This window comes from Penicillium daleae (assembly GCF_028827525.1).
Source record: "Penicillium daleae strain IBT 16125 chromosome Unknown utg000001l_segment0_segment0, whole genome shotgun sequence".
NCBI lineage: Eukaryota > Fungi > Ascomycota > Eurotiomycetes > Eurotiales > Aspergillaceae > Penicillium > Penicillium daleae.
This window is the reverse complement of record NW_026623149.1, coordinates 740,867-754,206: the sequence shown is the minus strand read 5'-3', so window position 1 is coordinate 754,206 and position 13,340 is coordinate 740,867. Positions and strand designations below refer to the sequence as shown.

The 13,340-nt window shown below is 50.8% G+C and overlaps 5 protein-coding genes across 5 annotated transcripts; 1 reads left to right on the top strand and 4 right to left on the bottom strand.

Moving 5' to 3' along the window:
* Window positions 1-21: 21 nt before the first annotated feature.
* On the bottom strand, window positions 22-683 carry N7458_000235 (uncharacterized protein; the record flags this gene model as incomplete). The annotated part of the gene is given in 2 exon segments (XM_056903629.1): window positions 22-636; window positions 648-683. 2 exon segments carry the CDS (start codon window positions 681-683, stop codon window positions 22-24), a joined length of 651 nt encoding a protein of 216 aa, XP_056771396.1.
* Window positions 684-1,657: 974 nt separating this feature from the next.
* On the bottom strand, window positions 1,658-4,112 carry N7458_000234 (putative PHD finger domain protein; the record flags this gene model as incomplete). The annotated part of the gene is made up of 2 exons (XM_056903628.1): window positions 1,658-2,082; window positions 2,711-4,112. The coding sequence occupies 2 exons, from the start codon at window positions 4,110-4,112 to the stop codon at window positions 1,658-1,660; spliced, it is 1,827 nt and encodes a 608-aa protein (XP_056771395.1).
* Window positions 4,113-4,864: 752 nt separating this feature from the next.
* N7458_000233 (nicotinate phosphoribosyltransferase) lies at window positions 4,865-6,533 on the top strand (the record flags this gene model as incomplete). Its single annotated transcript, XM_056903627.1, has 5 exons — window positions 4,865-4,976; window positions 5,029-5,112; window positions 5,184-5,803; window positions 5,865-6,234; window positions 6,313-6,533. 5 exons carry the CDS (start codon window positions 4,865-4,867, stop codon window positions 6,531-6,533), a joined length of 1,407 nt encoding a protein of 468 aa, XP_056771394.1.
* A 415-nt stretch (window positions 6,534-6,948) lies between these two features.
* On the bottom strand, window positions 6,949-9,475 carry N7458_000232 (transcription factor domain-containing protein; the record flags this gene model as incomplete). Its single annotated transcript, XM_056903626.1, has 2 exons — window positions 6,949-8,811; window positions 8,876-9,475. 2 exons carry the CDS (start codon window positions 9,473-9,475, stop codon window positions 6,949-6,951), a joined length of 2,463 nt encoding a protein of 820 aa, XP_056771393.1.
* Window positions 9,476-12,111: 2,636 nt separating this feature from the next.
* On the bottom strand, window positions 12,112-13,267 carry N7458_000231 (RPC34 RNA polymerase subunit family protein; the record flags this gene model as incomplete). Its single annotated transcript, XM_056903625.1, has 2 exons — window positions 12,112-12,925; window positions 13,029-13,267. 2 exons carry the CDS (start codon window positions 13,265-13,267, stop codon window positions 12,112-12,114), a joined length of 1,053 nt encoding a protein of 350 aa, XP_056771392.1.
* Between the last annotated feature and the right edge of the window lie 73 nt (window positions 13,268-13,340).

Below are 13,340 nucleotides of genomic sequence, written 5' to 3'. Positions count from 1 at the left end.
AAGATCATCTTGAAATTCCTTTTACATCCCATTCCACGCATACAGACCATACTTTTCAGCAAAACGTCGAAGCTCCTCCACATACCACAGCCTCTCTGGCGATCCACCTGCGCCGATACCGCCGAGAACAAGGCACCAGTATATGAGTTTTATACGCACCGACGAATTCAATTGGGCAATATCTTCCGTCGATGGAAGCGCCGCCTGTAACATCCGAGAGAGTTCCAACAGCGGAGCAGACGAAGGTGGAAGCGGGAAAATCACTCCCACGCAAAGAATCACCCGCGCCGGGCGACAGGATTCGTATAAGGGGTGCATTTGGTAAGTCTCTGGTCCTGATGGCCTGGCAACATCGTCACTCCCGTCATCATCCTCCTCGTCGTCCTCCTCATCGTCTTCGTCGTCTTCTTCGTCCTCCTCATCCTCGTTCTCATCGACTTCGACATGATCCTCCTCCTGCTTAGCAGCAAGACTCTTGTCTTCGTCTGCCTCGGATTTGTCTTCGGAGACTATCTTCTTGGAGACTCCTGCCGGCTCCACTGGCTTTGGATCGTTCACAGTAACGCTCTCAAGCTGAGCAGCCAAGTCGTCGAGGTCATCTACCTCGGCCTTCTTGGCGGCTTCAATCGACTGGCCCTGTTCGACACGTTAGCCGACTTTCGAAACCTGGTCCAACGGCACATCATGTCGCGCTACGTGAATCCCGTCTTGGTATTTCTCGACCAAAGAAAGATATGCACGCGAAGCCTGGGAAGTATCCTGTTAAAGCAAATATAGGGCAAAATACCTCTAGACCAAAAATGCACTATAGGCAACATTCTTAGTCTATACGGTCATATATTGTTTCGACATATCCTACATCTCTGAGGTGATATGCAATTCGACATTCAAGTCCGAATTTAAATGTGGTATGCGATACTGAGAGGCGATAACATCCCGCAAAGTAAGGTATACTATATCCAATTTATCTCAAATCACCTTGAAAGCTCAGGCCTCATCCCCCCGCCGTAGGTTTACCCTATAAGACGATTACAAAGGCTTGCCAGGGACTTGAGCTTTAGGAACGCCACTCTAGTAATCACTAGGGTAGGTATACGCAACGAATACGAACAGAGTGGTACGTATACCATCAAGCCTCATTTCCTATACATAGCAGGAGCCCGCTGCACGGGCACGTCGAATACGAGGATTCCCCCGCTCCGCGAGTATACGGGTAACTCGCTTAGAGAGCCTCATTTCGCTAGTATATTGGGTAGGTATACACTAAACGGTCAAGGATGATCTGACCGGTTTAAAAAGCGGGCTATATGCACTCTTTTCTAGCCAAGATTCACTCTTCTCTATAGTACAGGACTCTCATAACCTAACCTATCAATATTGAACTACTACCTACGGTGTATACATCTACAATGTCCATCCAAATCACCAGCATATCCATCCTCTTCATCCTATCTCTCCTCTCTCCCACAAAGGCCGAATTCCTCGCCGCCCACGCCCAAATTACAGCCGCACCTATCTACCACGCCCTCCAAGCCCGCCAAGACGTCTCCTACACCTGCGACACAGGCTACACTTCCTGCGTAGGCTGGGGAGCTTGCTGTCCCTCAGGCGCAGCATGCACCGTCATCGATGGGCAGCGCGGCTGCGATGCTGTTTGCTATGGCGACGTGGTGTGCGGCCATTTATGCTGTGATACGGGGTATGCGTGTTCAGCGAATAGTGTTTGCGTTAGCTCGGAGTATGGGGTGACGTATTCGACGAGTGTTTCGGAGGTTGTGAGTACTACTTCGTCTGAGTCTGCGGCAACGGTGACGGTGTCGTCGGAATCGAGTTCTTCCACGACTTCGTCTTCGAGCGTGGGAGAGGGTTCTGTTACGGTCTCGACCTCGGCGTCGGTGGGGAGTGGGATATCTAGTAGTGTGACATCGAGTACGTCGGTGTCTACGTCGTCGAGTGCCGGTGCTGTGGGCTCTAGTTCATCTGTTGTGGCTGGGAGTGGGACTATTTCTGGAAGCAGTGTCGGGGTTTCTTCGTCGTCTGGTGCTACTTCTCCTGCATCGTCTGCATCGTCGTCAGCACAGTCTACTCAGACCACAGTGTTTTCTGCGGCGTCTGCTTTGGAGAGGAACTCTGTGGGAGCCTGGCTGGTTGCGGTGTTTTTGGGTATTGTTCTTTGAGGCGAGGGTGATTTAGTTGGGAGGAAACGATTTATGATTGTCAATTGCTATTATGTTGGGAGGAGCTATCAATTGTGAGGTTCAGAGAAGAACTAATCTGTGTTTATTGCATTATCCTTTGATAGGACGAGCCTTGTCTGCTACTTCGTAGCTAGTCAAAGACGAGATCTAGGTGATGACACTCATTTCCAAATCAATAAACCATTTCCAGTAGACAGTAGCAAGCTAGTGCACATAATATTGACCTAACAGTAAGACTCCTTTCCAACGCCCCCCGATACGCCATGGGTATAACAATTGACCATCATACATCATACAAAAGAATAGCAGTGACCATGAATCTCCAGATAAGCACGTCAACCGAGTATTCTCGGGATCCCCTTACTTCCCAAGCGTCTTCCTGCACTCATCACAATACCACGTCCCAACCGGCTCGCGCGTCAATCCCACACATTTCCAGTGGAACCACTCGTACGGACAACTGTCATTGTCACACGCCACCATATCCCCATGGCTGACAGTGCGACACGTACAATAGACCTTGGTATCCTCAGCACCCTCATCCTCCTCCTCGTCGTCATCCATATCCTCCTCGCCCTCGGCAGCATCACTCTTATCCGAGTCCGACATGTCAGCACTACTGAGCATGGAGTCGTCGTCTTCATCGCCCTCGCCAGCGGGGGATTTCTTAGATGCTTTGATACGACCGCTGGCACTGGATGAGCGTTTGGTGTGCTTGCTAGCTGCCGAGGCTTTGATTTTCTTGACTTGTTGATGTGGTGCAACTTTCTTGGTCAAGGCCTTCTTGATGCCTGTGGCTGCGCGAGGTCCGACACTGCCCGCGCGGCTGCCAGCAGGGGTACCAGCTTTAGGTGTTCCAGGACCTATGGAGGACTGGCGCAGGTTGGATGATGCAGCTGGGAGTGTACCGAGCGAGGCATTCAACCGTCGGCGTTTGGTGTCCACTGCACCGGCGGAAGATTCGCGTTGTCGCTGATGCAGGTGGACGGCTGCCGTTGCAGCGGGGGTTGCAGGTGCAGAGCTGCGTGCACCACCTTGGGCAGCTAGATTACCTGGGCCTGGCACTCGCGGCGTGGCCTGGCTCAAGCGCTGGGCTGCCGCGAGGATGGGATTCACGTTTCCGGATGTCGTGTTGAGTGGCGTAGCGTAGGAGGGGGAATCAGATGGCGTAGAGTCGGGGAAGAACACCTTGGGTGGATCGCGGTATTGATTCTTGTTGTCAAAGAGCGAAGGGAGTGGCGGGTCATTCGAGAGCAGCCCCTCGTTCACGAGATCGCGGAGGCGTACATCCAGCCGTTTGATCTGACGATCCAGTAGCACGCATGCCTTTTCGCTCAACTGGATCTTCTCATCTTGTAGTTGCTGGCTCCGGTCGAGGTTCTGAAGCACCGTTTTGCTGTACTGCTCCTCCTTGGGATTCGGCGCCAGACTGCCGTTCAGCTTGATGAATTTCTGGATACTGCTGTCGCGGGAGTTGATTGTGGCTCGGCATTCTTGCATAACCTTGTCTTTTGCTTGAATCTCTTCCATCAGATGGTTGATCTCGAGTGGCAAGTTGGCTGCATCGTGGACAAATTGTTCGAGGACTGTCGCGCAGTCCTCCGCGCCGTTTGCCATGGGCGGTTTCGGGTCGGCTGTTGCGTTTTGCTTCGGGCGTTTCGTTCGGGTATTGGTTTTGCGAGGGGTCTTCTTGCGAGAGGTAGCAGATTCGTTTGTCCTCGGTCTACCACGAGGCCGAGATGGGGATGGGCTCTTGGGGATAGCGCCTTCTGACTTTGGCTCCTTCAGAGTCAACCGCAGTCGAGCCGCTGGCGGAGCTGAGTCAGCGGGTTTGGCCTCAGCGGGCCTGGCCTCATTTGGCGCTGAGTCAGCCAGGTCTGGAGCTTGAGGGGGAGGCTCTGGTTTGGTATCCATCACGTGACCGAATGTAGATGCTTTCCAACGGGCAGGACTTTCAAGCAGAAGCGGGATATCTGTGGTTGTCACAGTGCTGATGGTTACTGGAGGTGGGAGCGGTATGTGAATAGGTTTTGGTGTTTTGGAGAGATGACAGAGTGAAACAACTGCTCTCACTTTGTTGCTGCGCAGGCAAACCTTTAAACGCACATCGGCGGGTGGAAGCAATAGACAAAGCACGATCTGCTCTGTTTGGACTCTTGCCATGAGTTACACTGGACAAAGATCGTGTGTTTGCTCGATATATGATTCAAATACTGTCGCCGAATTTGATAGCACGGTACCAGCGCTATATCTACGGAGTACTACCTATATGTCTGCTGGCTACTGCGTCGATGATTATAACATAATGTGCAGCTTTTCCCCCCAGTACCAGCTACTGATATAAGACTGTATATTGTTCATTCAAGAACCTTCCATACAGCATATTCTTCCATTTCTCATTCTCTATCTCGCGCGTCTACGTAACCCCTGTCCATACATCATGCACAGTCCATGCAAACAGAGCAAACAGCCAATCATATCGGGATTTCCCCCGCGATGAGGCGTTTGCTTGAGTCAGGAAGATCACCTTAAAAAACTTCCGACTCACTCGCTTGCTGGTCGGACTCATCCGTGCCCCTCTGCATACCCAAAATCCAGCCTTCTGAGTCCAACTTCCTCAATTGACACTCAGATCTCGAGATCGGCGCATCCGATCTACCAGCAGAATGGGCCAGGATGCGACCCCTCCGCGGCCGGAGGGCATCTTCTCCCTTCTGGATACGGATTTGTACAAGCTGACGATGCAATGCGCTATTCTGAAGTACTTTCCTGATGTTTGTAAGTGGTCAAGACCGAGTTCTTGGAGTACTGGGTCTCTAACTCGAGATAGACGTGACCTATGGCTTCACGAATCGTACCCCGCACATGAAGTTGCGGCGCGGTGCATACAAATGGCTTCTGGAGCAGATGGCGAGTAAGTAATGTCCCTTGGAACTGCAGGCCAGCCTGGCCATTCCATCATGTATTCTAATGCGTCCCTCACAGAGCTCGCCAATATCCGCGTCACCGCCGAAGAGCGCGAATGGCTGAAGAAAAAGTGCCCCTACCTCAATGATACCTACCTCACCTTCCTTGAGACCTTCCAGCTGCGACCTTCCGAGCAAATCGATATCAAGTTCACCCCCACACAAGACACTGGCAGCGACGAGGACGAGGGTGCGGTGGAATACATCATCAAGGGTCTCTGGGTGGACACGATCTTGTACGAGATCCCGCTGTTGGCGCTGACTAGCCAGGCATATTTCATGTTCAGCGATAAAGACTGGGACCACAGCAACCAGGAAGAAAAGGCGTTCCGGAAGGGCTGTGAGCTTTTGGAGAATGGGTGTGTGTTCTCAGAGTTTGGATCGCGGCGGCGGAGAGATTATCATACCCACGATTTGGTCATGAAGGGTCTTTGTCGGGCTGCGGTGGAAGGAAAACGGCAGGGATGGAAGGGTGTTTTGACGGGTACTAGCAATGTGCATTTTGCTATGAAGTATGACGTTGGTGCTGTTGGCACTGTGGCGCATGAGTGGTATATGACCATTGCGGCGATTACGGAGGACTATGAGAATGCCAATGAGTTAGCGCTGCGGTATTGGCTTGGATGTTTTGGCGAGGGTGTAAGTTTTTATCCGGTCGTGGAAGAATTCGAAGAAGATATGGGCTAACGAAGGCATACAGGTCCTTGGAATTGCCCTCACCGATACCTTCGGCACACCTGCCTTCCTCGACGCCTTCCGCAAACCCATCCGCGCAGCTCCAGTGCAAAGCGATGCTTCCGCGTCTCCTCCCGTCACAAATGAAGTCCAAACCGACCATTCTAGCTCCACCAAGACATACGCCCAGGTCTACACCGGTGTCCGCCAGGACTCGGGCGACCCGACCTACTTTGTCAAGATGGTGCGCGAATTTTATGACCGCGAAGGCATCACCGATAAGAAGACGGTTGTCTTCTCGGACTCGCTGAATATCGAGAATTGTCTGGAGTACAAGGCAATTTCCGAAGAAGCCGGATTCAATCCAACATTTGGCGTGGGGACTTTCTTTACGAGTAAGTGTCGACCAACCCCCTAGCTGTATACTACATACTACGTCCTTTACCAGATCAGGTTGTGCTAACGCGGCCCAGATGACTTCGCAAACAAATCCAACGGCCAAAAGTCGAAGCCCCTCAACATCGTCATCAAGATCGCCACTGCCAACGGCCGCCCAGCTGTCAAGCTGAGCGATAACATGGGCAAGAACATGGGTGATAGCGCCAAGGTGCTGGAGGTCAAGAAGAAGCTGGGCTATATCGAGCAGACCTGGACCGAGGGTGATGAGAGTAACCGCTGGGCGGGGCGGCGGTAGCGAGTGCCTGCGCTTGGGTACATGGTGAAATGGTCGGGCATACAGGGAAATTAGATGAAATCATGTTGTTTGCGCCAGGTGAAGGGTTAATTATCTTGCTTTCTGTGAAGACGGGCATGATGTGCTATTGATAGATGGGGAGGAATTGGGGACTCGCAATTATATCCAGTAATAGAGTAGAGATTGCAGACTCAGCAATGTGATAAGCATATATTCAAGGTCGGACAGTTTCAATTTGAAATTGTAACAAGTGAAAGATTAATTCAATTTGGATATACTGATGCTTTGAATCCATTCATCCATCCATACCCGATTCCCATGATTATATACATATCCTATGCACCCACATTCCCCCCAAAATAGATACAAAATCAAAAGTCAGAAAGATATACTCATAAAGGGATTCATCATCAGGCTAAAACCCTTCATCCCCAGTCTGAAATCCCAAATCCTTATCCAAATCCCCCGTAATATCCCCATGTCCATGCCCATGTCCATGCCCGGTAGAATGATGCCTAAATCCCCCGCCGGCCTCATCGTCATCCTTCAACGAAAACGCAAAGAGATCCTGCTCCGGCTCGCTGACCTGCTGTGCAAGGCTCTGCGTCCGGTGCGGGCCATCGCTGCTAAAGACGTCCATAGTGTCGGTGGGCTTGTCGAGGGCAGGCACGGAGATGTTTCGGAATAGGGCTTGGGTCCAGTCTATGGCGTCGAGGTCCGTTGTTGGGGAGAGGTTGATGTCTTTTATGGGATTGCGGGTGTTAGTGTTAGTGTTTGTGTTGGGGTTTGTCGATGAAGGAGGGGAGGAGAGGCCCGGGAAGCTGTCGAAGTCGAAGGTGAGGTATGTGAAGGGGTTTTCGGCGGAGGGGGGGATTTGGGTATTGGAGACGGCGAAGTGGTCGTCGAAGTCGTTGGGGAAGGGGCGGCGTGTGTTTTGGGAGGTGTTGTTGTTATGTGGTGAGGAGGTGGTATTTATGTTGTGTTGATGGTTATGGCTTTGGCTCTGACCATTGCCATTGCTGTTGATATTGGTAGATGCAGCTTGTGCGCGGGAGGTTGGGGTTTCAGCATCGCCGGTGGGTTTATCTTCCAGGTAGCGGAGGGAGTGAGTGGTTGTAATAGAGTCCGCGCTACTTGGTTTCCTAGCGTCGGTGTACGCAGGGGCCGTTGTAGAGTCGAAGTTGTTTTGCATGATTTGGAAGAATGTGTTGGAGTTTAAATTGCCAGTCTGCATTTTGATTGCGGCTTCGAGGTTGGCAAATTCCACAGCAGCAGCTGGGTAGATATCCTTCAGGCCGTGGAGGACCTGGACGCAGCGGTGGAAATTGGAGATGCTGCTTTCTCGGAGAGCCGGGTTGTCGGACATGGAGTTGGATAAATGAGCCACTGCAGCCGGGAGTATGACGGTTACGCCGGTCTGTGGGAGGAAACGCGTGAGGTTGAGCTGGTTGAGGCCTTGGATGATATGCGTGATTCCCGTGGCTGCATCTTGCATCTTGGTTCGGGCCATATTTCGCCATTCAAGACGGGACTTGGACTGATCTTTTGAGTATGTGGCCCACGGCCGGTGCAGGGCACTGGTGGTGGCGTGGTAGAGCATGCGCAGCATCGCACCATGTACGAGTAATACGTCCTCGCCGTCGCAGAAGTTATTTCGTGATGCTGGTATAAACTGGGCGTCCTTTGGAAGTGCGCTCAACCAAGAGTCGAGCTTTTGGCTGCACCGCGTGAACTCCGACTCTGAAGCCTGTCGGGGAATCAAAGTGACCGTAGTGCGGTCTGTAGCTCCAAACTGACGCTGCGACGGTGCATACTGTGCGAACAGTACCCTGCCAATACACTGGCAGAGCTTTGCTTTTTCAATGAACATGGTCGCCAGACGCTTTTGATGTGAGACGTCTTCGAGTTGTCGACAGTGGAAGAGAGCCACCACTGATGGCGAATACGGCTCGAAATCAAAGTCTTCCAGCTTGAGCATCGGTACGTTGCTAGTACCCTCATTGACCTGCAGTGGACGCCGCATGCCCATAGCTATCAGTCGGTCGCGTGAGTATATACACCACCAAACTCGAGTGCGCAAGCGGCGAGTCTCCGGATCCATGTCGCCGGTGGAAGGGTCCTTGTTGAGTCCGATGGAATGTGCTTGAGTATTGCAGATACCAATCCAATCCCAGATATCTCGATGCAGGCTGTTCTCCGGATCGGACCAGTAGGTCATCAGCAGCAGTGTTTGCAGGATGACGATACGATCTTCCTCGCAGTCAAGAGAGTATAGCAACTATATTCAGAAATTGTTAGCAGGCAATCCCTGACGTTTCCACATGATGGTATGATTGACTTACCCTTAACCGGGTGTAAAAGGCATTGCGGGCACTCTTCCTAGTCGAGTACCCTGCATCCTGCAAGTGTTTCAAATCGATAAAAGCCGTCCCGACAAACATCACCGCTTGAAAAAGCAGTATACTAACATTTCCCCGCGGATCATTCTCCGCAACACATCTCAAAAACTCCTGCAAGTTAAGCACGGGCATAAAACTATGCACCCATTGAATATACGACCGTAACAATTCATTCCGCAACCCAGTCTCAGGTATAGACAGCGCCCCACGAAAGCGCAAAAACTCCAAATCCTCCGGCGCAATTCGATCCGGCAGCGGTTTCAAAAAGCGAGGCTCATCGTCCAGAATCGCCGTCAGCGGATCAAAGTCCGGATCGATCAGGTCCTGCACGGCAGAGACCATGTTCGCTAGCGGTAGCGAGTTGTAGACTGCTGGATTGCCCAGCGTCCGCCATCCGTTGATTGGCTTCGTCTCGTGTAGCCATGGTGCCTTGGGATCGTAGCCCTGAAGGTGGTGGCGTTTGGAGGTGGGCTCGGACTGGGAGTCGGCTTGTTGCAGCTTGCGCTTAAGGGCCAGCGCGTTGCTGTCTGGGGATCGAGGCATGGCCGCTCATGCAAGAGTCGTCGACATTAGGCTTGGCGAGTGAAGTGTCAAGTGCTGGACTCGGGAGTAGTAGGCATTGCGGATCCGCGAAAAGATGGTTTGGTCGGACGAAAAGTGCCCGCTTTAGCCCCAGCATTCAAAGGCGGTGTTCGGGAACTGGGGCAGTTTTGTGGGGTTCCTTATTTGTGGGGAGCCACAGTACAGACGGCACAGTACATCAAGCCTTATAAGTATGTATAGATCTTCCACAATTGCGAACGTTGTTTAGTAAGGTCGGTTCTACCCCAACCTCGCTAAGAGCATCATTTTTAAAAGATGTTTGAAAATAATACGATGTGAATGAGATACATTCTATATGGTCATAAGGAAAGTTGCGTTGTTTTTTATCTATAGAGAAGACACATGCTAAACCCACTCCGAAGAATACCTACATCAGGATCATGCATTAACCGTCCAAAAGTGGAAAAGTATTATATAGTAATGCAATATTCTCAATCTGCAATGCTCAGCTTAGTTAATCTTTCTCTAAGCCGCAGTATCTTGCTATGATCTGGATCAAGAATCTTCTCATAGCCTACCAGTACTCGCTGGTACATCTCCCCTGCCTCTTTGAGCTTCCTCTGACTTTTATAGAGATTCCCAAGGTTGTAGACTGTATCAAGCGTGGACATATGATCATGACCAAGGGCCTTCTCCTTGCCTGCCAGTGCGAGCTGGTACAGATCCTCTGCCTCCTTTAGCCTCCCCTGGTCAAAGTAGAGAAGACCAAGGTTGTTGATCGTTCCGAGAGTAGACGTATGATCTAGACCGAGGACCTTCTCGTTGCCTACTAGAACTCGCTGGTATATCTCCTCCGCCTCCTTTAGCTTCCCCTGAGATTTGTAGAGATTCCTAAAGTTGTTGACTGTATTGAGAGTAGACGTATGATCTGGACCGAGGGCCTTCTCATAACCTGCTAGTGCGCGCTGGTACGTCTCCTCTGCCTCCTTTAGCCTCCCCTGGTCAAAGTAGAGATACCCTAAACCATCGAATGCTGGCCATACTGCAATATCAATGTTGCTACCTGAACACTCCCTATAACGTACATGATTAGCGTGTGGAATAAGCGGTTGCTGAAGCTCGGAATAATTTCTGTTACTTGAGCTTGGGATATTGAATCCAATAGATTTCAGTGCTAGTTCATTAAGCTGGGTCGAATCCACATTTTTGTCTGTCCTGGAAAGATGAATACACCAGTCTTGGACTACTGGGTGTATTGTATAGCTTCCGCCTCGTGCCTTAGCCTCAAGCAGAGAGAAGTCGATGAGATTCTTGACGCCGGCTCTAAACGCGAGTCCGGTTGATAGAGCCCTTTCAAGCTAAGCAGGAACATTGGAGCTATAAAGGCTGCCTTTTATCGATTCATACTAGATATCTCGATTATCGAAGTAAGCAAGTAAAAGAAGCAACTTCGCTGCGTGAGGGTCCCGCTTCTGGATCTCATAATATAAGATCATCTATGTTTATAGTATATTACCTTATTAGTACTGGCGTTCGGGATTTGACTATAGCTGTAACTCGGTCCAAGACTCTCGGTAATACTGCAAGTATTCGGTAGGGCTGGTTCTAGTCTCACGCATGAAGGCCCCGGCGATGACGATTACTAATGGAAGTCCATCTAGACGACTAGCAAGAGCAAGAGTATCTATATATGTTAATTAGTATTATGACCAGGATCTATGTATTAAAGGATTTAGTACCTGGATTGCTCTCAAGTTCCCTAACGGTATCCGTAGCTGATAAGCGGGTGCTTTGCAAGAGTAGTTGGGTTGCATCCTTGGAGCCTAGTCTGTTGAGCTGAAAAGACTTCCCTAGCTCAGTCAACCTTTGGAGCCGAGACGTCAGAAGAATAGAGCCATGATCGGTAGTAGGGAAGAATTCTCCAATATCATATATATCACTAGTAGCGTAATTAGCGGAGGAGTATCGACCGATATTATCAAAAATGATTAGCCAGCGCGAGTTTCCCTCTATTGCGAGCTAGCGTAATACATACCTAGCTCGTCTTGTCGTCCTAGGAAATTTTCGATCACTAGCACAGCAGTAAGGTCAAACGGAACATCAAAGTGATGAACTAAATATAAAACGGATTATTTAGTAATAATTCCTAATTAAATACACTATACAAGCAGACGGATACGATGACTTCGCTACGTCGAATCTAAAAGAACTGGAGGTTGACACTTGTATGCTCGTAGACATATTTTCTACTAGCTAATCTCTAGATCCATGATTCGTGTAGCCTCATGCCAAAGCCATCCAGCGCAGCCCCTGTCTCGTCCAAAAGATACATATGAGCAATCGCTGCTCAGTTCGAAGGACAGCTGATGCCGGGATAATAATCACAGTAAAACAACGCCATCGCTATGCACAAATCCTTTTTTTGGGTCCTTCCATCTTGCATGCAAAAGGGAGGCACGGTGTGGATCACGGTGCCAGAATGAAAGAGGAGGAACGAGAGTGGGAGATGCTCTCTTCCTCTGTAGTGGTAGGTGAGAATCGGTTGCGAGATAGTCGGGTCGTGCGGCAGTCTTCTCCGCAGAGGAAAAATAGCCAGTTTATTCCACGACAATCCAGATAACCTCTTTCTTCGAGAATCAAAACCCGAGGACCTTCTCGTACCACGGGTCAAAGTATTCACAAGTCTCCGGGCTGATGGCAGCGCCGGGCGAGCAAAGACGGATGTTAGGGCAAGATCCACAGGGCGACTCGGTCATTCCATTCTTGCCCACACCAAAGATAGTTGAGGTGGTTTCCTCTTCGGCGGCAGGCTTCCGTGCCTGACTGGCCTTGACCATGTCGGGGTTCCTAAGCGCTTTGTAGTTGTTGCCGTTGTTTAGCGCGACGATTTTCTTGTCGAAGCAGAGCATCTGCACTAGCTGCATGACGCTGTCCTCGCCCAGACGCACAGGGGTGATACCGCTCCGGTTAATTTCACTGGTGATCCCTTCCACAGTCAGGTAGCCAGTGTAATTGGCTGGGTAGGGGAGGTACGTCTTCCCTGGTTCAGCCTTCACTTCAGCCATGCCAGTCGCGGTCTTGATGCGCTTGCCGCGGCCAAGGTCGGCGGCGGGCACTTCGTGCCAGCTGCGGATGCTCACGGTGTATTCGATGAAACCAGCAACGCTGTTAATGAAGTTGGCGTCAAGGACACCGTCTGTGAACCAGGCACCTCCGGTGATGTCCTCGCTCGGGGCCAAGCCCGCGAGCATGTACATCTTCCGGGTCGGGTACTTGACATTGTGGACGCTCTTAATGTAGTTTTTGCTCTCGAGAGATTTGACGCAGCGATCGAGGATGGATTTGTGAAGGTTTGTACGTGATTGAATGTTGCGCACCCAGACACCCGAGCGGCCGCTGGAGTGGATGACGTTGTACACCAAGCTCTCGTCGGGACTGAGACTCTGAAGTCTAAGGGAAAAGAATTTTGAGTCAGCAACTGTGCTCTCGCCTGGAATATTCACAAATTTGAAAAAAAAAAAAAAAAAATCGAATAGAAAGGAGAGAGGCTTACTTCTCGGCATCGTCACGAGAAATAACCTTCCATGCGAGGCGGTTATTTGCGCCTTGGTGGAGTCGGAACAATTTTTGATCGACCAGCGACTGGGCGCATTTCAGCAACAGGTCGATTTCTCCCTTGGGGATGACATCGAGGGCGAGCAGGTCTTGCTGATAGAAGAGGTGGTTGGCTTCGAACCTCTCGATGCAGGCGTCGTAGAGTCGCGAGGCGACCTCGGTCACACGAGACGCCATGACTGTGGAGAGAGTGAGAGAGGCTGGGAGGATGCTCAGCTGGGAGGGAGGGTAGAGACACGATTATGGGTCG